At 41.9% G+C, this 26,381-nt stretch overlaps 1 protein-coding gene across 1 annotated transcript in view; it reads left to right on the top strand.

Moving 5' to 3' along the window:
• Positions 1–3,017: 3,017 nt before the first annotated feature.
• The window catches only part of LOC124777518 (short transient receptor potential channel 4-like), a 268,299-nt gene continuing 244,935 nt past the window's right edge, over positions 3,018–26,381 (top strand). Inside the window, exons 1-2 of the mRNA XM_047252967.1 lie at positions 3,018–3,173; positions 23,598–23,753. Of these exons, the coding sequence (XP_047108923.1) occupies positions 3,018–3,173; positions 23,598–23,753 (312 nt within the window). The remainder of the gene's footprint in view (positions 3,174–23,597; positions 23,754–26,381) is intronic.

Raw genomic sequence — 26,381 nt, forward strand, 5'->3', positions numbered from 1 at the left:
CTTTGAACCAGCGCCTGTATACCCGCACGGTAAAATTCTGGACCAACCTCTTGGAGCCACTGTTTGGCAGCGTGCACAAGGGAGTCTTCATCTGCAAACCTTGTTCCACGAAGAGAGTCTTTCAGTTTCCCAAAGAGATGAAAGTCACATGGAGCCGACTGTAGGGCGGGTGTTTCAGTGTTGTCCATCCGAGTTTTGTGATCGCTTCCATGGTTTTTTGACTTACATGTGGCCGTGCATTGTCGTGCAACAGCAAAACATCCTGCTTTTGCCGATGTGGTCGAACACGACCCAGTCGAGCTTGAAGTTTCTTCTGTCATCAAATATCCATCAGAATTTATGGTGGTTCCACTTGGCATGATGTCCACAAGCAAGAGTCCTTCGGAATCGAAAAACACCGTAGCCATAACTTTTCCAGCAGAAGGTGTGGTTTAGAAATTTTTTTCTCGGGTGAATTTTTCATGATGCCACTCCATTGATTACCTCTTCGTCTCTGGTGAAAAATGATGGAGCCATGTTTCATCACCTGTCAGAATTCTTCCAAGAAATTCATCTCCACCATTCTCGTACTGTTCCAAAAGTTCGCTGCATACCGTTTTTCTTGTTGCTTTGTGAGCCACTGTCAACATCCTGGGAACCCAACTGGCACAAACCGTTTTTAACGCCAACACTTTCAGTATTCAGCAAACACTTCCTTCCCCCATCCCAACGTAGCGTGACAATTCGTTCACTGTGATGCGTCTGTCAGCAGTCACCAATTCGTTAACTCTCTGCACATTCATCTACATCTACATTTATACTCCGCAAGCCACCCAACGGTGTGTGGCGGAGGGCACTTTACGTGCCACTGACATTACCTCCCTTTCCTGTTCCAGTCGCGTATGGTTCGCGGGAAGAACGACTGTCTGAAAGCCTCCGTGCGCGCTCTAATCTCTCTAATTTTACATTCGTGATCTCCTCGGGAGGTATAAGTAGGGGGAAGCAATATATTCGATACCTCATCCAGAAACGCACCCTCTCGAAACCTGGCGAGCAAGCTACACCGCGATGCAGAGCGCCTCTCTTGCAGAGTCTGCCACATGAGTTTGTTAAACATTTCCGTAACGCTATCACGGTTACCAAATAACCCTGTGACGAAACGCGCCGCTCTTCTTTGGATCTTCTCTATCTCCTCCGTCAACCTGATCTGGTACGGATCCCACACTGATGAGCAATACTCAAGTATAGGTCGAACGAGTGTTTTGTAAGCCACCTCCTTTGTTGATGGACTACATTTTCTAAGGACTCTCCCAATGAATCTCAACCTGGTACCCGCCTTACCAACAATTAATTTTATATGATCGTTCCACTTCAAATCGTTCCTCACGCATACTTCCAGATATTTTACAGAAGTAACTGCCACCAGTGTTTGTTCCGCTATCATATAATCATACAATAAAGGATCCTTCTTTCTATGTATTCGCAATATATTATATTTGTCTATGTTATATATTACATTGTCTGGAGTGTGTGCAGTACGAGGCCAGCCGCTGCGTGGACAATCCTCAATTTCGCCGTGCCCGCTTTCATCACGTAACCTGCTTGCCCATCGATTAACTATACTGCGATCTACAGCATCATCTCCGTACACCTTTTTCAACCTCTTGTGGATGTTTCCCACTGTCTCGTTTTCACAGCACAGGAATTCTATGACAGCACGTTGCTTCTGACGAACGTCAAGTGTAGCAGCCATCTTGAAGACATGCTGTGACAGCGCCACACACGGGAACAGGTTGAACTAAGTTTGAAAACAAGCGGGAAGGATGGTTCTACACACTGTAAAACTTTCACACATGCAGAATGAAAACTGTATTTTTACAAAAATAGTGTGCATTTCTTTTGGAGTGACCCTCATCAGCTAATCACAAGGGAACCTCCCCATCGCACCCCCATCAGATTTAGTTATAAGTTGGCACAGTGGATAGGCTTTGAAAAACTGAACAAAGATCAATCGAGAAAACAGGAAGAAGTTGTGTGGAACTATGAAAAAATAAGCAAAATATACAAACTGAGTAGTCCGTGTGCGATATAGGCAACATCAAGGAGAGTGTAGGCGCAGTAGCGCCGCGGTCCCGTGGTTAGCGTGAGCAGCTAGGGGGCGAGAAGTCCTTGGTTAAAGTCTTCCCTCGAGGGAAAAATGTACATTCTTTATTTTCGCAAAGCTATGATCTGTCCGTTCGTTCATTGACGTCACTTTTCACTGTAATATGTTTAGTGTCTGTATTTTGCGACCGCACCGCAAAACCGTGCGATTAGTAGGCGAAAGGACGTGCCTCTCCAATGGAAACCGAAAACATTTGATCGCAAGGTCATAGGTCAGCCGGTTCCTCCACAGGAAAACACGTCTGATATATTCTATACGACACTGGTGACGGCATGTGCGTCACATGACAGGAATATGTTGTCGACCCACCTAACTTGCACACTTGTCGAATGGGTAAAAAGATTCTTCTACCTTGCCCAATTTAGGTTTTCTTGTAGATGTGATAATCACTCCCAAAAAACTGATGAAAACATAATAGTTTGTCACATCAACTGAAAATAAAAAATTAAACTTTTCACTCGAGGGAAGATTTGAACCAAGGACCTCTCGTTCCGCAGCTGCTCACGCTAACCACGGGACCACGACGCTCCTGTACTTATTTTATCCTTGATGTTGCCTATCTTGCACATGACTACTCAGTTTATATATTTTGCTCATTTTTTCATTGTTCCACACAACTTCTTCCTGTTTTCTCGATTGATGTGTGTTCAGTTTTTCAAGGCCTATCCACTGTGCCAACTTATAACTAAATCTGAGGGGGGTGCGATGGGGAGGTTCCCTTGTCAGTAGTAGTACTTATAATGCACATATTATGGCACGGCCCAGGCCAATTAACCATAAATGCAACAGAGGAGAGCGATTAGGCTATAAAGTAATTCGTTACAGGTAGCGAAAGGAGGAGAGGATGTCACGGCGGAAGCGGTTGGACGAAGACATGGACGCCGAAGATGAGGACGAGGACGACCCTCGCGAGCTGTCGGACCGCGCGCCGCTCACCCGCAAGGCTGGCCGGCGAGCCTCCACGTCCGCACCGCACCTGCAGGTGCCGCAGCAGCCCAGCCGCATGTCCTCGCGGAGTCTCCAACCGCAGGTACAGCCCGCCTCCTTTGCACCTCGCTAGATTCCCAGCCACCAGGTGCTCGAAAACAATGGCCACTGTCTGTCAAGCACCCCTTTTCTTTTCCGCAATATTGTAGCGCAACTTTACGCTAGCACAGGAAAGGTGCAGTTAATGAAAGGACTAAGCCACAATTCTCAAACATGATTGACTTTATTACAATATAACTCTTTGAGCAAGTTTCATTCCTTGATACTTATACAATATACAGGGTGAGTCACCTAACGTTACCGCTGGATGTATTTCGTAAACCACATCAAATATGACGAACCGATTCCACAGACCGAACGTGAGGAGAGGGGCTAGTGTAATTGTTTAATGCAAACCATACAAAAATGCACGGAAGTATGTTTTTTAACACAAACCTACGTTTTTTTTTAAATGGAAGCCCGTTAGTTTTGTTAGCACATCTGAACATATAAACAAATACGTAATCAGTGCCGTTTGTTGCATTGTAAAATGTTAATTACATCCGGAGATATTGTAACCTAAAGTTGACGCTTGAGTACCACTCCTCTGCTGTTCGATCGTGTGTATCGGAGAGCACCGAATTACGTAGGGGTCCAAAGGGAACGGTGATGGACCTTAGGTACAGAAGAGAATGGAACAGCACATTACCTCCACATGCTAACACCTTTTTATTGGTCTTTTTCACTGCCGCACATGTACATTACTATGAGGGGTGAGGTACACGTACACACGTGGTTTCCGTTTTCAATTACGGAGTGGAATAGAGTGTGTCCCGACATGTCAGGCCAATAGATGTTCAATGTGGTGGCCATCATTTGCTGCACACAATTGCGATCTCTGGCGTAATGAATGTCGTACACACCGCAGTACATCTGGTGTAATGTCGCCGCAGGCTGCCACAATACGTTGTTTCATATCCTCTGGGGTTGTAGGCACATCACGGTACACATTCTCCTTTAACGTACCCCACAGAAAGAAGTCCTGAGGTGTAAGATCAGGAGAACGGGCTGGCCAATTTATGCGTTCTCCACGTCCTATGAAACGCCCGTCGAACATCCTGTCAAAGGTCAGCCTAGTGTTAATTGCGGAATGTGCAGGTGCACCATCATGCTGATACCACATACGTCGACGCGTTTCCAGTGGGACATTTTCGAGCAACGTTGGCAGATCATTCTGTAGAAACGCGATGTACGTTGCAGTGGTCTCCGATACACACGATCGAACAGCGGAGGAGTGGTACTCAAGCGTCAACTTTAGGTTACAATATCACCGGATGTAATTAACATTTTACAATGCAACAAACGGCACTGATTACGTATTTGTTTATATGTTCAGATGTGCTAACAAAACTAACGGGCTTCCATTTAAAAAAACGTAGGTTTGTGTTAAAAAAACATACTTCCGTGCATTTTTGTACGGTTTGTATTAAACATTTACACTAGCCCCTCTCCTCACGTTCGGTCTGTGGAATCGGTTCGTCAGTATTTGATGTGGTTTACCAAATATATCCAGCGGTAACGTTAGGTGACACACCCTGTATATATAGGGTGTTATAAAGAGGTACGGCCAAACTTTCAGGAATCATTCCTCACACACAAAGAAAGAAAATATGTTATGTGGACATGTGACCGGAAACGCTTACTTTCCATGTTAGAGCTCATTTTATTATTTCTCTTCAAATCACATTAATCATGGAATGGAAACACACAGCAACAGAACGTACCAGCGTGACTTCAAACACTTTGTTACAGGAAATGTTCAAAATGTCCTCCGTTAGCGAGGATACATGCATCCACCCTCCGTCGCATGGAATCCCTGATGCGCTGATGCAGCCCTGGAGAATGGCGTATTGTATCACAGCCATCCACAATACGAGCACGAAGAGTCTCTACATTTGGTACCGGGGTTGCGTAGACAAGAGCTTTCAAGTGCCCCCACAAATGAAAATCAAGAGGGTTGAGGTCAGGAGAGCGGGGAGGCCATGGAATTGGTCCGCCTCTACCAATTCATCGGTCACCGAATCTGTTGATGAGAAGCGTACGAACACTTCGACTGATATGTGCAGGAGCTCCATCGTACATGAACCACATGTTGTGTCATACTTGTAAAGGCACATGTTCTAGCAGACAGGTAGAGTATCCCGTATGAAATCATGGCGGTGAATCGAGGAAGTACAGTACATACTGACGAAACTAAAATGAGCTCTAACATGGAAATTAAGCGTTTCCGTACACATGTCCGCATAACATCTTTTCTTTATTTGTGTGTGAGGAATGTTTCCTGAAAGTTTGGCCGTACCTTTTTGTAACACCATATATATATATATATAACATTAAACTTTTAGGCACGCAATTAAAATAATAAAAGACTAAAATATATTTTACCAAGCAGTAATATTTAAACTACCACTACCAAAGCAATCAGAATATCCAACAAGCCTGGTACTTCGACTAGAAAAACAACTAGAACAGAATATAACCTTTCGTCTTACTCTAAGCCGGCATCTACCAATGAGCTCATGTTTAAAAAAAAAAAGACACAGAGCATAAAATTTTAAGACAAAGTTTCTCATACAAACATTACTCTAATTAAATATAGAAATCTCTAAAACAAATTCAAGCTGGCAAGTAAATGACTTTAGAGTTAACTTCTGCAATAGTTCAACACAGGATCATTGAACAACATTAAACAAACTCGTGGTTTTAAAATTAAGCCACCACTCACGCAACTACAAATGCGTCAAGAGATAATGGTTATAATGAGAGGCAGGATTACCCAGCTTTCCTTTCATTACACTTGAACTGGCGCTCTTGGTAAGAGCCCTTTTACTCTCCAACAACCAACAGGCCCAGTTCGCCCGTCTCCTCAGGCAGGTCGTTGTAAACACACGGAAGGGAACACAAAGTAATAAGACAAGCTTCTAAAACACGCAAACGGATTGTGTTAATTCAACAAGCCGCAAAAACATGTTCATACGTGCTTCAGGGAATACAGGCCAGACCATAATGACAATTTAAACTATGGCCTGGAAAACTTGAAGCAACCAATTAGTCCAGTAAATAAAATAAAAAATTTAACCACACTTGATAAACCATCAAAACACGGGCATTTCACTACTAAGGAAGTTCAGGACTGGCAGTTGGCAATACCCATAGCACAGATTGAAGTATCTGACGAGAATTTCGAATGAGGCAACAAGAGGCAGTAATACATTAAATCACGTTGTTACCACAGTTCGTGGGCCGAAATTTTGCTCACGCAAAAAAAAAATTTTCAAAGTAATATTTCAGAGCTAGATCAGAAATGTAAGGACTATGGTATGAAGATTAGCATCTCCAAAACGAAAGTAATGTCAGTGGGAAGGAGATATAAATGGATTGAGTGCCAAATAGGAGGAACAAAGTTAGAACAGGTGGACGGTTTCAAGTACTTACGATGCATATTCTCACAGGATGGCAACATAGTGAAAGAATTGGAAGTGAGATGTAGCATAGCTAATGCAGTGAGCGCTCAGCTATAAGCTACTCTCTTCTGCAAGAAGGAAGTCATTACCAAGGCTAAGTTATCTGTGCACCGTTCAATACCGGGTACTAGTAGATGGGAACAATGGCAGGAGGGTGTCCACAATGAGGAAATCAAAGATAAACTGGGCATGAACTCTATAGATGTGGCAGTCAGGACGAACAGGCTTAGATGGTGGGGTCATGTTACACGCATGGGAGAACCAAGGTTACCCAAGAGACTCATGGGTTCAGCAGTAGAGGGTAGGAGGAGTCGGGGTAGACCAAGGAGAAGATACCTGGGTTCGGTTAAGAATGATTTTGAAGCAATAGGCTTAACATCAGAAGAGGCACCAATGTTAGCACTCAATAGAGGATCATGGAGGAATTTTATAAGGGGGACTAAGCTCCAAACTGAACGCTGAAAGGCATAATCAGTCTTAAATGATGATGATGATGAGGAAAAGAAAACTATCCATGGTTCCATTGCCCTCGTGAGCAGAAACAAGGCTGTCCACTCAGGGTCCCGTCAACCAATGAACGTCAGAGTCATCAACGCCAGTACCAACAGTCTCAGTTCTATGCATTGCCAGCTTATACTGCCGCCTAGCATGCTTCCAAACACAGTGCATGCGCGACTCACGCCTCCTAGCGACCCCCGTTCACTCTCTCCCTTTGTGCCTCGCCTCAGGCGCGCGCTATATAGGCAAACTTTACGCCAGACGGGACCGATAACCGCTAGGTCAATGTGCACACATCAAACATAATTTTTATTTGCGTTCCAGACGCATTTCGCCGGAAACGGCAGCGTCGGAAGTCATAAGCGAAAATCGTTCTAATACCAGTACATGTACTGGTACTGTTGTTGCTAAGATCTCAGACTGTACCGAAGGAATTTTGTTTTTGAGTCATCAGTCTTATGATTGGTTTGATGCGGTCCGCCACAAATTTCTTTCCAGTGCCTACTTTTTCATCTCAGAGTAACGCTTGCAACCTACATCCTCAGTTATCTGCCGGATGTATTCCGATCTCTGTCTTTATTTACAGTTTTTATCTTCTACTGCTCTCTCTAGTATCGTTTTTTCGTATACTTCTTTTCTCGCCGATTCTGCGAAGAATTCCTCATTCCTTACATATCAGTCCACCTTAATTTTCAACGTTATTTTGTTACACCAAATCTCAAATGTTTCGGTCTCTTCTGTTCCTGTTTTCCCACAGGCCATGTTTCACTACCAAACAATTCTGTGCTCAAAACGCACATTTCTTCATCAAATTAAGGCCTATGCATCATGCTAGCAGACTTCTCTTGGAAATAAATGTCCTTTTTGCCAGTGCTAGTCTGCTTTTTGTGGCCTCCTTGCTCCATTCGTCTTTGGGTCGAGTTTCTCGTTGTTTTGATTTCTACTACTTCTCATTACTTTCATCTTTCTTCGATTTACTCTCAAACTGCATTCTGTACTGATTAGACTGTTCATTCCATTTAAAGTATTCTGTAATTCTTCTTTACTTTTCGCGGTGGTCTAGCGGTTCTAGGCGCTCAGTCCGGAACCGCGCGACTGCTACGGTCGCAGGTTCGAATCCTGCCTCGGGCATGGATGTGTGTGATGTCCTTAGGTTAGTTAGGTTTAAGTAGTTCTAAGTTCTAGGGGACTGATGACCACAGATGTTTAGTCCCATAGTGCTCAGAGCCATTTGAACCATTTCTTTACTTTCGCTGAGAATAACAGTGTCATCAGTGAATCTTATCGTTGATATTCTTTCATCTTGAATTTATTCGATGTATAGAGTGTAGGGGCGAAAGATTACATCCCTGTATTACATCATTTTTTATCCAAGCACTTCAGTCTTGGTCTTTCACTCTTATAGTTACATCATTGTTCTTGTCCACATTTTGCATTGTCGGTCATTCCCAATAATTTACCTCTATTTTTCTCAGAATTTCGAATATTTTGCACCATTTGACATTGTCAAACACTTTTTCCAGGTCGACAAATCCTATAAGAGTGTCTTGACTTTTCTTTATTCTTGCTTCCATTATCAACCACAACGTTAGAACTGCCTCTCTGGTGCCTTTACCTTTCCTAAAGCCAAACTCATGATAATCTAACAGATTCTCAATTTTCTTTTCCATTCTTTGAGTACATTATTCTCGTGAGCAACTTGAATACATAGCCTGTTAAGCTGATTGTGTGATTATTCTAGCACTTTTCTGCTCTTGCAGTCTTCGGAAAAGTTTTCTCATATGTCACAAGTCTCATACACCACACACCAGCGTGAATAGATGTTTTGTTGCCACTTACCACAATGATTCGTTGAAATCTCTTCTGTCCCATCCGCCTTATATCATCTTAAGTCTTCCAAAGCCCTTTTAAATTCTGATTCTAATACTGGATCCCCTATCTCTTCCCTGTGGACTCCTCTTTCTTCTTTTGTCACGCCATCAGACAAGTCCTACCCGTCACATAGGCATTCAGTGTACTCTTTCCACCTATCCGACCTCTCCTCTACATTTAAACAGTGGAGTCCCCATTGCACTCTTAATATTACCGCCCTTGCTTCTAATTTCACCGAATGTTGGTTTGACGTTACTTCTGATTTCTTCACGTTTTTCATCCAGCCACTTATCCTTAGCTTCCCTGCATTTCTTATTTCATTCATAAGCGATTTGTATTTCTGTATTCCTGAATTTCCCTGAATATTTTTATACTTCCTTCTTTCGTCGATGAATTGAAGTGTTTCTTCTGTTAGCAACGGTTTCTTCACAGTTACCTTCCTTGTACCTATATACCACTCCAACTTCTGTGATTGCCCCTCTTACAGATGTCCATTCCTCTTCAACTGAACTGCCTACACAGTATCTATAACCTCACAGAATTTGAACTATATCTCCTCATTCCTTAACATTTCCATATCCCACTTCTTTGTGCATTGATTCTTTCTGACAAGTCTCTTAAATTTCAGCCTACTGTCCACCATTACTGTATCTGTTTCTGAGTACTCCTTACAATCCAGTGTCTGATATTTCGGAATTTTTGCTTGACCATGGTGTCATCTAAATGAAATCTTCCATATCTCCCGGCTTTTTCCAAGAACACCTTCTCCTCATGTGATTCTCGAACAGGGTATTCGATATTATTACCGAAATTTATTGAAATTCACTGGAGAGCTCAGTTATTCTTTCTCCTCTCTCATTCCTACTCTAAGCCCATGTTCTCCTGTAACAATTTCTTCTAGTACTCGCCCTACAACTGCATTCCGGTCCCCAGTGGCTACTAGATTTTCATCTCGCTTTATGCACTGAATTATCCGTTCAATATCCTCATATACTTCCTGTATCTCTTCGTCTTCTGATTGCGACGTTGGCATGTGTGCCTGAACTTTTGTTGTCGGTGTTGAATGGCTGTCGATTCTGATGAGAACAGCCATCACTGAACTGTTCACGGTGAATCACTCTCTGTTCTACTTAACCTAGTCATACCGAGAATCCCACTCCCATTTATACGTTTTCCTGCTGCTGCTGCTGATATTGCCCTAAACTCGTCTGACCAGAAATCCTTGTCTTCTTTCCATTTCATTTCACTGGTTCCCACTATATCTACACTGAGCCTTAGCAAGTACCTTGTGGATGATGGTCTGCAAGACTTCGGACGTTCACTTTACGCAATAAATCACACATCTACAGCCGTCGTTTTGATGTTATTTTATTTTATTACAGTCAGTTTCAGTGATTCAATACGTCATCTTCAGGCCTTAACTGACGCTGAGAGGGTGAACTCCAGTCGTATACACGAGCCCATCAATGGCCAATATTTATGAACCGGCTTCTGCAGAATACTGTAAAAGCGAAGTTGTGACTGCAATCATGCTTGAGCGAGTAATCTTTTCTTGAAATTGTTTCATATACTTGTATAACTAACTAAACGAAATTATAAAACTACATTTCTTCATTTTCGGTCATTATTTATTGTTTAAAATTTATTGCTTTTAGCAGCAACTGTAACCATATGCATTTACAACTGATTGCGCTACGTTAGTTCATACTGTTCAGCACTTTGAAAAATAAAATTTGTTCAATAATTTTCTTATTTAGTATTCACTCCTATGTTATGCCCACTGTATTCTGTCTAAAACTAAATCTATATCTGCATGACTACTCCGCAATTCACATGGTAATGCTTGGCAGAACATTCATTCAACCACCCTCAGACCATTTCTCTAGCGTTCCGCTCTCTAACAGCGCGAGTGAAAAACGAACACTTAAATCTTTCCGTGCGATGTCTTATTTCTCTTATTTTATTACGACGATCATTTCTTCCTATGCAGGTGGGAGCTAATAAAATGTTTTCTCTTATGGAGCAGAAACTTGGTGATTGAAATTTCGCGAAATAATATTGCCTCAAAGAAAAACGCCAATGTTTTACAGATTGTGGCAGCATGGTGACTGCTCAGAAAGAGAAATTATTTTATGTGTTGCAATTTGCTTGAAGTCAATCCAATATTCAAGTGCAACCACAGCAGGAGGTAAGAATTTTTCATGCCAGTTCTTCAGGGTATGGCACATTATACTTTTTCGGAACAACTCGTCTTTTCGGACGAATCTAAGTTTCATCTATCGGATAAAGTAAAACGCCATATTACAGGGAGTTTGAAAAAGAACTCCCTAGTTTTAAGTATAAATTATAAATTTAATGGGGAAATTAATGAAAAATTACATCAGTGAGTACGTATCATGAAAGAGAATTCCTTCAAGTTTTGTTTAATGTTAGTAGACGTCAACGTGGGATCCATTTGTTGCCATGCACACGTCGAGACGATATTCCGCTTCTCGCCACGAATTCACCAACATTTCAGGTGTAACTGTCGCAACCGCCGCGACGATTCTTTGCTATAAATGATTGATGTCTCTGATCTTTTCAGTGTACACAAAATTTTTTATGAGGCTCCAAAAGAAAAAGTCCAATGGGGTTAAGTCTGGGCATCGTGGTGGCAAGGTACTGGGCCTGCCCTGCATGTCCACCTTCCTGGAAGCACTAGCGGTTTCCTTGAAATACTTTAGCCAATGACGGATAGTTTTTGCTGTAGGTAGTTCACCACCATACTGACGTCTAAAATTACGCAGCACTGTTATAACTGACCTAGCTTTCACAAGCCAAATAACACACTGCGCTTTCTGTTGCGAAGTACACATTGTTGCTGAGTTACTCTGTACTGCACTGCACGCACGCCTGGACAGAACTGAGGTAATAGAGGAAAAAACCAGCACTGGTGCCATCTCAAGGTCAAGCAGACCTGCCAACTGCAGGGGAACCAAACTTGGAGGGTTGATGAATCAAACACCACAAACTAGACTCGTCTATGTCACTCTTTACAGATGCTAGGACACATTAAAACTAGGGAGTTCTTTTTCAAAAAAACTGTATAACAATGTGGGGGTCATAAAATATTGGTGTCGTCGTTGAACATGAAAGAGACTCACCGGAACTGAATGTGTTTTCTGCCGTTTGTGTTAAAAAAGGCCGGCCGCGGTGGTCTAGCGGTTCTAGGCGCACAGTCCGGAACCGCGCGACTGCTACGGTCGCAGGTTCGAATCCTGCCTCGGGCATTGATGTGTGTGATGTCCTTAGGTTAGTTAGGTTTAAGCAGTTCTAAGTTCTAGGGGACTGATGACCTCAGAAGTTAAGTCCCATAGTGCTCAGAGCCATTTGAACCATTTTTTTGTTCAAAAAGTTTAGGGACCTTTCTGTTTTGCGGAGGAAACTATAAGAGGAATGTTGTCCCTACGCATGCTGCAAAACTGATTGCTTCCTCAGCTTCACGCAGATTCCAATGATTTCATTTTTATGCGTGAAGGAGCCCCACCTGACTTTCACCTTGAGGTGCGGTGTTATCTTTACAACAACACCCCAGAATATGGGACTGGAAGAAGTCGACAAAAAGATCTTGTTCATTTCGTTTGACCTTCCAAGTCACCAGACCTCACAGCTTGAGATTTTTTTTTCTGTAGGGTTATATAAAAGATAAAATACAAAAATGCAGTAAATGAAGCAGGCAAAAAGGAATACAAACGTCTCAAAAATGAGATCGACAGGAAGTGCAAAGTGGCTAAGCAGGGTTGGCTAGAGGACAAATGTAAGGATGTAGAAGTATGTATCACTAGGAGTAAGATAGATGCTGCTTACAGGAAAATTAAAGAGACCTTTGGAGAAAAAAGAACCACTTACAGGAATATCAAGAGCTCAGATGGAAATGTGGACGGTATGTATAGAGGGTCTATACAAGGGCGATGTACCTGAGGACAATATTATGGAAATGGAAGAGGATGTAGATGAAGAGAAAATAGGAGATGTGATACTGCGTGAGAGTTTGACAGAGCACTGAAAGACCTGAGTCGAAACAAGACCCCGGGAGTAGACAACATTCCATTAGAACTACTGACGACCTTGTGGGAGCCAGTCCTGACAAAACTCTACCATCTGGTGAGCAAGATATATGAGACAGGCGAAACACCCTCAGACTTCAAGAAGAATATAATAATTCCAATCCCAAAGAAAACAGATGCTGACAGATGTAAAGACAAGCCAACGTTTCTAGCATTTGTAGACTTAGAGAAAGCTTTTGACAATATTGACTGGAATACTCTCTTTCATATTCTGAAGGATGCAGGGGTAAAATACAGGGAGCGAAAGGCTATTTACAATTTGTACAGAAACCAGATGGCAGTTATAAGAGTCGATGGGCATGAAAGGGAAGCAGTGGTGGGGAAGGGAGTGAGACAGCGTTGTAGCCTCTCCTCGATGTTATTCAATCTGTATACTGAGCAAGCAGGAAAGAAAACAAAAGAAAAATTCGGAGTAGGAATTAAAATCCATGGAGAAGAAATTAAAACTTTGAGGTTCGCCGATGGCATTGTAATTCTGTCAGAGACAGCAAAGGACCTGGAAGAGCAGCTGAACGGAATGGACAATGTATTGAAAGGAGGATATAACATGAACATCAACAAAAGCAAAACGAGGATAATGGAATGTAGTCGAATTAAATCGGGTGATGCTGCGGTAATTAGATTACGAAATGAGACGCATAAAGTAGTATATAAGTTTTGCTATTTGGGGAGCAAAATAACTCACGATGGTCGAGGTAGAGAGGATATAAAATGTAGACTGGCAATGGCAAGGAAAGCGTTTCTGAAGAAGAGAAATTTGTTAACATCGAGTATAGATTTAAGTGTCAGGAAGTCTTTTCTGTAACTATTTCTATGGAGTGTAGCCATGTATGGAAGTGAAACATGGACGACAAATAGTTTGGGCAAGAAGAGAACAGAAGCTTTCAAAATGTGGTGCTACAGAAGAATGTTGAAGATTAAATGGGTAGCTCACATAACTAATGAAGATTTAAGTGTCAGGAAGTCTTTTCTGAAACTATTTCTATGGAGTGTAGCCATGTATGGAAGTGAAACATGGACGATAAATAGTTTGGGCAAGAAGAGAACGGAAGCTTTCAAAATGTGGTGCTACAGAAGAATGCTGAAGATTAAATGGGTAGCTCACATAACTAATGAGGAGGTATTGAATAGAGCTGGGGAGAAGAGAAATTTGTGGCACATCTTGAGTAGAAGAAGGTATCGTTTGGTAGGACATGTTCTGAGGCATCAAGGGATCACCAATTTAGTATTTGAGGGTAGCGTGGAGGGTAAAAATGGTAGAGGGAGACGAAGAGATGAATACACTAAGCAGATTCAGAAGGATGTAAGTTGCAGTAAGTACCGGGCGATGAAGAAGCTTGCATAGGATAGAGTAGCATGGAGAGCTGCATCAAACCTGTCTCTGGACTAAAGACCACAACACCAACAATATAAAAGACAGAGTCTTTTTCCTAGTTATTCTTCAAGAGCTGAGAAATAGAATTGTTGAAGCTGTCGATTCAATAAACTGGTACCTCTTGATTCGTGTGTGGAATGAAATGGACTGCCGTTTTGATGCTTCTCGAGCAACGCATGTTGAGTGAATGGTATAGTGTCTGTGCGAACATAAACCTTTGAACCTTCCTCTATCCAGTGACATGCACAAAGTGTTTCTATCTTTTACAGTTTCTCTATAATAAACGACTGAAATTTGTTCTTTGTTTTTGAGTCACCCTGTGTGAGCCATAAGTTCTGCTGCCTACCGTCCTGATGGATCGTAGCGTCTATCCGCGTACATAGTACACGAAGCAGTTGGCCCTTGAGCTGCATTAGCATCTCTGCAGTCCGTTCCCCGCACCTGGTAAGCGGCCTGAGCTATCCGGCTTACGCGGTTAGCTCCGGTATCTGCAGGGGACACCTGCTCCACGGTTGCTGAGGCTTCTCTCGGATTTCCTGGTCGGCTGTCAGTAAGGCTGTGACGTCTCTTTCTGTGGGCGTCTGCAAATTGCTTCCTGCGGGATGACCAAACCGCTCGGATGACAAAGGATCACTGCTGCTTTAGCGCAATAAACGCCATTTGCAGTGAAATATGAAGTTATTTCTACAGTATTACTTCTCAAGATACTGTATAATACACAGTGGCGAGTACTTCTAACCACTATTGGCGAATTTCGGTGTTATTCCTTTCGAATGAACATCCGTATACCTCACTGCATACCTTAATCCCTCTGATCTACAGGGTGTTTCGAAATTCCTATTTCAAACTACTAGCACTTGTAGAGGGAAGTGAGTAGGAAATATTTTGAATCGGAACCCATATCCGGAAACGTACCGTTTCTGTGCTACAGCCATTTGAAAGCACGTTGATAACGCGACCACTTTTACAAGTAACAGCGACCCAGTATATCACTTGTTTTATATTTCCACTCATTAATAGCCAAAGAAGTTGCTCGTGTACCCGTTGACACGTTCTCTTCAACGTGATGCAGTACGGCGTTTTCCAATTCGGGTGTGCGGCATGTCCTTGGAGCACCACTGTCACGCCTGCTGAAGGCTGAAATACCCCTTCCTCGAAACCGTTGCGTAATACTGGCGAAAATGGTATGCAATGGAGTCGTACGTTGTGGATAACGACCTTGATAAAGGTGACGATCAACTCGTCCATTAGATGAACTTCGCCGTACAGATGGATCATTTCAATCTATTCAGCAACGTGTACTCTACCATTTTGCACTCGCAGACACTTGAGGCTCTAACCAGGTCAGAGAGGTAGGATAGACGAAGAATGCCACCAACTGATCCAAAGTAACCAGCCCCACCATGACTACCCTGTCGCATACCTACCTCGCACGGCTGTAGCACGGAAATTATTACGTACTCACTCCCCTCTATAAGCACTAGAAGTTTGTAATGGGAATTTACGAACACCCTGTATTTGTCACTAAACCTGGGCGAGATATACAATGGAGGCATCAGCGTTGTAACACAGTTTTTTCGAATTCCTGTTTTCTAAATTTTCACCATTGTGTATGGTGAGTACGTCATCGCCCTTCTTTGTCAATTCAGCATCCCCTGAAAACTTCTGTTAAACTTTCGTATGGGCTATACCATCTTATTACGATCCTAGCAGTGCGTTTCTACATTCTTTCCACTCTTTCGATGTCTGTCATCATCCCTACTTGATAATTACTTCAAACACTGGAGTCTCACTCCACCATTGGTCGTATTAGTGATTTGTACACGATTTCCGTTACAGACGCACCGCACCTTACCAGAATGCTTCCAAGAAATCTGACTTTTCCATTCGCCATCTCTATGAGTGATTTTACTGGTTCGTCCTGTTTCATATTAATTCAGAGTGTTACGCTAAATACACTGCCCGACAAAAAATGAAGGACGCAGAAGTCATGGACGGATGTTACCGTATATTAGTACAAGTAGACAGCTTAGACGGGTATCTAAACAGTTATAATTGCAGTTCTCTGTGACAGGTACGACGGCCACAAGAGTGCACCAGTTTTGCTCTTATTCACTGTGAAGGACCCAGAGATGCAGCATACTCGTATGAGGCAGCATTATTAGCACCAGACATGGTTTGAAAGGGGTGTTCATTTGGTTGGCAGGTCGAACAGTGCAGTAGCCAGGGTTCTGGGGCATTTGGATGTGAAAGTGGTCCGATGTTGGACTGCATGGGAACGGGAAGGCATCAAACTCATCAACAATGTTCCGATTGACCATGTATGACCACCTTAAGGGAGGGTCGCCGTACCGCACACCAAGCAACGCACACGTAACGCCTGCATATCTGCGTCTAATATCCGAGAACAAGTAAAGGGCTCCCTGCAGCATTATGCGTGATTTAGTACCACTGGTCGGAGACCAGCAGCAGCCGGACTAGGGAATGACTGTCCCATACGTAGGATGCCGTTATCACCAGAACACAGGCAGCTAAGTTTGGAATGGTTCTGTGCCCAGGAAGCATCATTAATGGCATCGCAATGTGTTCAGCGATGCACTATCCTAGATGATCATCGTCGGTGAGCATGGCGGCGACCTGGCGAGAGATCCCATTTCCAATGTTTTGGAGAGACTCAGTCGTCTTACTCCTGGCGTTATGGTGTGGGGAGCCATTGGTTAGGACTTTAGGTTCCGCTGGTAGTTCAAATGGCTCTGAGCACTATGGGACTTAACATATCAGGTCATCAGTCCCCTAGAACTTAGAACTACTTAAACCTAACCAACCTAAGGACATCACACACATCCATGCCCGAGGCAGGATTCGAACCTGCGACCGTAGCGATCGCGCGGTTCCAGACTGAAGCGCCTAGAACCGCTCGGCCACCAACGGCCGGGTCCGCTGATAGTAATTGATGGAACTCCTATGGTATAACGGGACATCACAGACATCATATATCCTCATGTGTTACCTTTCTTGTGATAGTACTTTGGTGCCATTTTTCAATAGGACAGTACACATGGCACGTGTATCTATGAACTGTCTGCGACGTCAACTCCGTCCCAATGCCAGCATCCAGTGCCAGTTACAACAGTTGCAGGCCAGTTTGCCTACAATGGCTTTATGGTACCCGTCCTAACCGAATCAATATATGCTTCCAGATCAGTCACACTGATAAGTAGGCTCTTACTATCACCTTCATTGTAAATATGACTCTGTTTTGTAATCGCTAAAATAACATCACATACCCTCTCATCCCGTGAAGTATCATTTAGCTTCCTCCTCCCCCTGTGGATGCTTCACTTTTTTTTATCGGGTAGGGCATTTAAAACATGTTACAGGCTCCAGAATTTCACTATTAAGCTCACAATCGGGTTCTTTCCATTTGTTATGTGCACTGTCTTGCATTTACCAACGTTTAAAGAGAATTTTCATTCGCTACACCATGTGGAAATGCTAACCCATTCCTTCTGCATTTCCTTATGGTCATCCGGCAGCAATATTTTCCTATTCATGGTATTTCAGAAGTGATGATCAGTAATTCACACTTGGAAAGTACGAGACAAAAGTAGCTAAAAAGCTCCAATAAACATGGCTCTGCAAATCAATCGGTGCCGAGGTATCGCATTAATTCGAGTTGGGAACTAACTGTAAATGAACCTGGATGCCACAGTATTTACGTTGGTATCGTAAGGTTTGGGATCGACTCTCTGTTTATGCATGCGCAACCGCTTCTCTTTCCACTATGCCGTATCGGCCTCACAATCAGTTACGCAGACATGCACTTATGTCTGGACAGGACTGCTCAGAGACCGCATAACTGGACCACACTTCCTGCCACGGACAGCAGTACATACGGTTTCTGCGGTCTGAACCTCCAGGTGTACATGATGATGTCCCACTGAACCAACGCCTGAACATGTGGTTCATGCATGACGGTACCCCAGCACATTTTGATCTACGAGCGCGCGGCTTCTGCCTCGGATGTATGGTCAACATTGGATAGGTAGAGAACGGCCTGTGCCATGGCCTCCAAGGTCTCCAGATTTAAAGTCCATGGATTTCTGTGTGCGGGGTATGTCAAAAGCCTGGTCTACGCTATCGAGGTCAACACTCTTGAGGAATTACGCTTACGGATCGAAGCAGCCTTCCAGCATTTACAGAATTCCCTAGGACTGCCGGAGAGGATTAGCTACTCATTTCAGTGACGATTTCATGTCGCATTCAGACGCGTGGACAATATTTCGAACACATACTTTAATGTTTAGAGATGCCGTGTGTTCCTAGACACTGATGAACTGCAACAGAAAATGAGTTGTATCTCGACAACGGTTGATTTGTGGACTCATGTTTATTGGAGGTTTTTAGCTGCTTTTGGCCTGTACTTTCCATATGTGAATTGTTGACTATCACTTCTGAAACCTCTGTATACAACAGTCTCGACAGCGAAAAATGTGATGTGTTTCCCACCCCATCTGATAAACTGTTTATGTGTATTGAAATTATCAGCGATCATATACTCTTTCTTGGGTCACACCGTGGCGCCTCAAGTACCTAGAGAATTCTATTAAAAGTATAGGTAATTTGTAATGTTTCTAGACTCGTGTTTGTAAGTGTCAGGTTGGTATCTGAGAAATGCATAATACTTATTTTTGATAGCGGAATACGTAAATCTCAGTCCAGGGCAAGAGAACCACATGAAAATTTATTTATGAATGGAAATATGTGATCCTCACGTTACACGATGCGAAATCAACGCTAGGCTGTAAATCAAACAATTCGTCTGCGAGAAAGCAATCCGTTTTCAATAAAATTTACATATGCTGTCTGACTGCAAAACGAAATGTTTCACATTCAGATGTTGACCCTGAATATATCTAGTCTTCTTCTTAGTCTTGTAAACAATCGCTGTACCAGAACGTTTATTGTAATTACAGAACAAATCAAGATAAAAATTAACGCATCTGACTTCCTGAAAAAAAACTGCTTGAAAAATCACAAGATAGCATTTTACTTAAATATTTTAGTCTCTGAACTAATAAAATATTATTTTCACAAATACACTCTGACAATCATTGTGCCTTACAATGAACATGAACTCTGATGGTAACTGAAGTTATTGGCATATCTGTGCTCACGGAACCTCGTCTGCTCTGCAACCTGTCACTATTAGGATTACTACCCCGACTGTCCAAAACCACATATCATTTGTCGGACTTACGGTGTGCAATGAAAGACGGCATCATACCGACTTTCATAAAAAAGCTTCTTAGTACACAACTCGTGATGTGTAATGAGAGTTTACAAACACAGTCATGAAAGTAAACGAAAATGTGGAACTAATCTTAACGACTGATAAATAACAAGGCTCCAAGTTTAACCATGATTCATTAAGTCATGACAACAATGCACATTTTCATAAAGTTCTCATTGTAAGCAAAATATTTGTTAATAGCTTTCCTGTGTACAATTACTTTCCTTGACACTGTTTCAACTATAAGACAAAACCGTATGTTGCATTACAATATTTCTACAGCAAACTTCAACCATATGTAATGTTGTAACAATAAGAAACTACACTGTTTTTTATATATCGGGTGATCAAAAAGTCAGTATAAATTTGAAAACTGAATAAATCACGGAATAATGTAAATGGAAAGGTACACACATGCTTGGCATAACATGGGGTTTTATTTGAACCAAAAAAATACAAACGTTCAAAAAATGTGCTACAGATGGCGCTTCATCTGAACAGAATAGTAATAATTAGCATAAAAAAGTAAGACAAAGCAAAGATGATGTTCCTTACGGAAATGCTCAATATGTCCACCATCATTCGTCAACAATAGCTGTAGTCGAGGAATAATGTTGTGAACAGCACTGTAAAGCATGTCCGGAGTTATGGTGAGGCATTGTCGTCGGATGTTGTCCTTCAGCATCCCTAGAGATGTCGGTCGATCACTATACACTTGCGACTTCAGGTAAAGTGGTGGCTGAGCACACGATCATCACCATCGACGCGCGCAAGAGATCCTTCACGCGTCTAGCAATACGGGGTGGAGCGCCATCCTGCATAAACATCGTACGTTCCAGCAGGTGTTTATCAGCCAGGCTGGGGATGATGTGATTCTGTAACATATCGGCGTACCTCTCACCCGTCACGGTAGCAGTTTTGCTGTCCAGCGCCATCTGTCGGAAATTTTTTGAACGTTTGTATTTTTTTGGTTCTAATAAAACCACATGTCTTACCAAGCATGTGTGTCAATTTGTACCTGTCTATCTACATTATTCCGTGGTTTATTTAAGTTTTCAAATTTATACTGACTTTTTGATCACACTATATATATATATATATATATATATATATATATATATATATAATTAGCTTAACAATTGGTTTTATCATTCTTCCACTAACACAGTCTCATCAATAATTTTTCATAAAACATAATCTAACAAAATCCCTTTTTAAATGATACCGCCTCCACTATACGGCAAATCAGTTTCCATCCTTTTCAGACCAAGAACATGGTCAAACTGTCCAACACACACAACCTGCTACTCTATTCAAATGAAGTAACCTCACTGACTAATATCTGTGGTCTCAAAAGCAGACTTACAAAGAATATGTTATATCGATACTACATAGGTTGAGCACATTTAACAAATTCGCAACTTCATTCACATTTATGGGCAAAGTTTCTTGACAATTGTCATGGCAAATGAGACAGACCCTTTCAAACATACTGAAATTAAATCTACCGATAGTAGTATTTTTAACGAAATTGGTGGACCTGAACTATTTTCACCATACGGTGACTTAATACGTCCAGCAAAGAGCAGAGTTCGGACATGGTCACAAGCTCTTCCGCAAAACGTTACTTTCCAGTTGAGACTGCTACCCGCCGCGGTGAGTCTTATTGGTAACGGTGTAGATTTACAAACGAGAGGGAAAGAGAGATGGAGCATTGCGTAAGTAATAACGCCAGATAAGTTTTCCGACACAAACTGCTGCGAAGCTTCGCGAATGTTCGTTCTGATACAATTTGCTAATTGCACGCATTCACTTCGGGACATTTCTAGCTGTAGACAGGCCGATCGACTTTCCCATGCTCTTTGAGGTTGTGACGACTGCGATTCTACCCTGTCACTAAATATCGCCAAAATACCCGAAAAGTACCGTGTTAACTAATGCAGTCAAAATCAAGTCGTATCTAAATAGACATTTCTCCAAATTTTACTTCCCAACACAATATCTGACCGTGCATTTATCCCAGTTTAGCATAGAATAACCATATTAAATAAGATTTAAGGACACTGAAAAAAAAATTTGCTTCTGTTAGAAGCCAAAGTTGAGTGATGAACCCACAATTTTACACGCCTCCGACTCTCATTCAAAGTAATTACAACTCGTGTGGTTTGACAGCTACCCACCTTTGAATTACCCACTATAGAACGTTAGCACCAATAGCAAGCGAGCTTCACTGTCATTGGTCGACGTTTAAGAAATAAATGTCGGGCGCCCTTGTCCAAGTAGCAAAGCATTACAATACTTCTGGTAAATGTTATGGCACACGAATTTAGACACATACCCTCCAAAAGCTATAAAAAATACACATGCAGCGGCAGCGAATTTAAAATGTAAAAAAATGGAAATAATTAAAAGGGAAATGGCTACTGCTAATGAAAGTCAACAATGTCTACATAGAACACACCACTTCGTGGAGAACTCTTTTATTCTAAAGAAGACAAATGTTATGTGAATGTCAGCCAAAAGGAAAAGAAATTACAAATTAAAATTGTTTGCAATAATTTTGAGTCTTTGAGAGGAGAGCGCTGCTTTTAATTAATCTTATCTTGCGTGTTGTGATGATGGTCGCGTCATCGACGGCAGCTGGCTGGTCCTGGTGAAACGCTGAGATCTGCTCCCACGGTCGTGTGATTGCAGCTGATGATTTTTTCCTCGTAATTGGGCCGGCGGTGGTATTCATTAAGCTGCAAATCTGATTACAGTGGCGTTTTACAGGCCACAGGCTGGTCGATGTAATTGCTGTTACAGATGTCCGTATGTGCACAGTTTTAATGTTTCTGGCGCACACAATTTAAATTTACTTATGCCACACACAGTTTATAAAACTTGCCGACCGCGAATTCTGTAGAAAGTCAATTCGTATTATGAGTGCCGCGATCGCGGAAAAGCGTCCTGGGCGGGAATGTGCTCACACACAATAGACAGTTCGCGTAAGTTCAGAACAACTGTTACTGATTATAGGCGTCCGGTGGTTCATCGAAACGCGAATAAATACATAAGTTCATAGTACTTGAGTGAACGAAAACACAGTCAAAATACAAGTGCAGTTTAATTCACAGACACAGACCTACAATACCGTCCATTCTCCGTTGCATTGTCATAGTTCGTTTCACGGCACAGTCTCAGTATTTTCTTCGCCCAGTTTCTACACTCGCTATTATCATATCACGTCCTGGTACGAAACAGTCATTAAAAACGTACATCGCTTGCCACTAAACTCAATCTTCACCAGCTCGTAAAAGTCACGACTCCCACAGTAAATCATGTGTCCTCCTCTCTAGCTACCCAACAACACACACCCCCGCTTTGTTGGATCGACTATCGATATTGCTCTCTCTCTCTCAATACTCTCGCCCACAGTTTATACAACACCAAAGTAAATTACATATATCTTTACACAACTATTTTCTACCAAACTTATTACAGTAAACGATAAACAAAAAAAAATTAAGGCTTTCCACAATCAATAAACTCTAAACATATTTATATACTTACAAAAAAGAAATAATTTCCAGTTACATATTACATCTAGAAAACAACTTTTATCTCTGTATTACAGGACAAAATAAAAATGCGCTACAACATCAAAGATATATGAACAGATGAAAAAAAAACAACATAAATATATATATCTATCGCAAAATAACGAAGTCTTCACAAGGTGCTTCTACGATTTCATTAAGCATTTTTCCATTGGTGAAGATTTACACTGGCCTTGATGGAACTAGGAATTTCCTGGTACGTGGTTGTGGTCTGTTTGCAGCGAGCTGCAGAGGAGCCGCGCCGGAGTATCATACTGCCGTCCCTAGAGCAGAGTGAGCGCGAGTTCTTCAATCTGATCGACGCGGGCGATGTCGGAGCTGTGCAGCAATTCCTGCGCAGTCACTCTGGATTTAACATCAACTGCAAGAACTTCCAGGTATGCTCAGCGGCCGCTGTCGCTTAGCCTTAAGAAATAACTTTCTGCTTCACTACTGTAGTTCGTATCAGCAGTGCCATAGGCTGTATAGGTGCATTGCATTGCACTAAGTGAGGAAAGTTATTAGGACAGCCACTGAAACCATAGTCGAGGATTGTTGTTCGTGTCGATTTTAGACGTGAATGTCCGTGATCTTGTTCAGAATTTGCAAACTGAGAATTTATGCATTTAGTGTACCTAGTTTCTCATTTTTGGAGCTAATGACATCGTCTTTATCTTTGTGACCCTGTCGTCTTGGTGTAAATTACATTTCTAATCAGAATTTATTGAAGGGCCCCTTAAGCTATTCACGATAGGAAAGACATCGTCCTTCCACCTGGATCCAAATAATAGCAGTATTGTAAAAGGGCTCAGAGACTTGAGAAAAGGCACCGACCAAGAATCAAGAAGAGATTAATTAGAAGCATATTACTCGTGAGGCAATACTGACCCTACGACTTATATTAGAAGCTAGATTAAGGAAAGGCAAACCTACGTTTCTAGAGAAAGCTTTTGACAATGTTGACTGGAATACTCTCTTTCAAATTCTGAAGGTGGCAAGAGTAAAATACAGGGAGCGAAAGGCTATTTACAATTTGTACAGAAACCAGATGGCAGTTATAAGAATCGAGGGACATGAAAGGGAACCAGTGGTTGGAAAGAGAGTGAGACAGGGTTGTAGCCTGTCCCCGATGTTATTCGATCTGTATATTGAGCAAGCAGTAAAGGAAACAAAAGAAAAATTAGGAGTAGGAATTAAAATCCACGGAGAAGAAATAAAAACTTTGAGGTTCGCTGATGACATTGTAATTCTGTCAGAGACAGCAAAGGACCTCGTAGAGCAGTTGAATGGAATGGACAGTGTCTTTAAAGGAGGGTATAAGATGAATATCAACAAAAGCAAAACGAGGATAATGGAATGTAGTCGAATTAAGTCGGGTGATGCTGAGGGAATTAGATTAGGAAATGAGACACTTAAAGTAGTAAAGGAGTTTTGCTATTTGGGGAGCAAAATAACTGATGTTGGTCGAAGTAGAGAGGATATAAAATGTAGACTGGCAATGGCAAGGAAAGGGTTTCTGAAGAAGAAAAATTTGTTAACATCGAGTATAGATTTAAATGTTAGAAAGTCGTTTCTGAAAGTATTTGTATGGAGTGTAGCCATGTATGGAAGTGAAACGTCGACGATAAATAGTTTAGACAAGAAGAGAAAAGAAGCTTTCGAAATGTGGTGCTACAAAATAATGCTGAAGATTAGATGGGTAGATCTACATGAGGAGGTATTGAATAGAATTGGGGAGGAGTTTGTGGCACAACTTGACTAGAAGAAGTGATCGGTTGGTAGGACATGTTCTGAGGCATCAAGGGATCACCAATTTAGTATTGGAGGGCAGTGTGGGGGGTAAACATTGTAAAGGGAGACCAAGAGATGAATACACTAAGCAGATACAGAAGGATGTAGGTTGCAGTAGGAACTGAGAGATGAAGAAGCTTGCACAGGATAGAGTAGCATGGAGAGCTGCATCAAACCAGTCTCAGGACTGAAGACCACAACAACAACAACATATTATTAAGAAAATCCACTTCTATTATCTATTGATAGTTTATCCGACCCAAGCATCGAGGCCAACAACGTACCATTCAGCTTCATTCCCGTACACACTCATTCTGCTGAGCGAGGTGACGCTGTAGCTTAAATATTCGACTCATATTCCTGAGTCAATCGCTCTTCCAGCCATCGTTAATTAAGATTTCAATTGTTCCACTGAATTAATTAAGATAAATGCAGGGCTGGTTCCTTCGAAAAGAAACGACCAGTTTCCTTCCCCATCCTCGACAAATCTGACTCTAATAAACACATCATGGACGGGACTTTAAATCTTATTCTTGCTTCCCTTTGCAGTGGTTCTCTAATACACATCTTGAAGAGTATTGTCGCATTTTCTACAAATCACTTACTTGTCCGTGCTGCACACACTGCTCAGTTATGTAAAGCGTAAACGGAATCTCTCGACAGTACTATTGTACTATTGTACAACATATACATGTACAATAACGAATACAAGATAAAAAATTAAATATATGTCTGTTTTATTTTAGTCCTCAACCATTATGTGTGGTGGCCTATTATCTTCATGCAGCAGGTAAACTTCCAGTCAACAATACTCTAGAAACTCTGTTTGTCAGAGCAAATAAAATTTCTTCTTGACTTTGTTTTCCCTCTTCATTCCAAATCAGCATTATTATCCGCCTCATATGGAAGAAATGCTTTATTCTTCTCCACGATTTTTGTTGTTTTTTATGGAACAAACTAATGCTACAGTGTTCATCTTTGCCATTGTAATATAGGAGGGGCCACTTAATCTGTCAGTTGCAAAATGTATGCACTTCGCATGTTTAGTTTCATACATGAGCCGATTTCCGGTATTTCCTTAGCGTCCCAGTAAATTCATATTTGTGACATAAATTCGCTTTGAAAACCTAGTTCCTAAAGTTTTTCGTGTTGTACCAAGACTCTTGACTGCTTTTTCTTTATATGTATACTGTATTTTCTAAGTGTCGTGAAAAACGTATTTCGTATGATGCCAT

Source organism: Schistocerca piceifrons, chromosome 1 (genome assembly GCF_021461385.2).
Source record: "Schistocerca piceifrons isolate TAMUIC-IGC-003096 chromosome 1, iqSchPice1.1, whole genome shotgun sequence".
NCBI classification, from domain to species: domain Eukaryota; kingdom Metazoa; phylum Arthropoda; class Insecta; order Orthoptera; family Acrididae; genus Schistocerca; species Schistocerca piceifrons.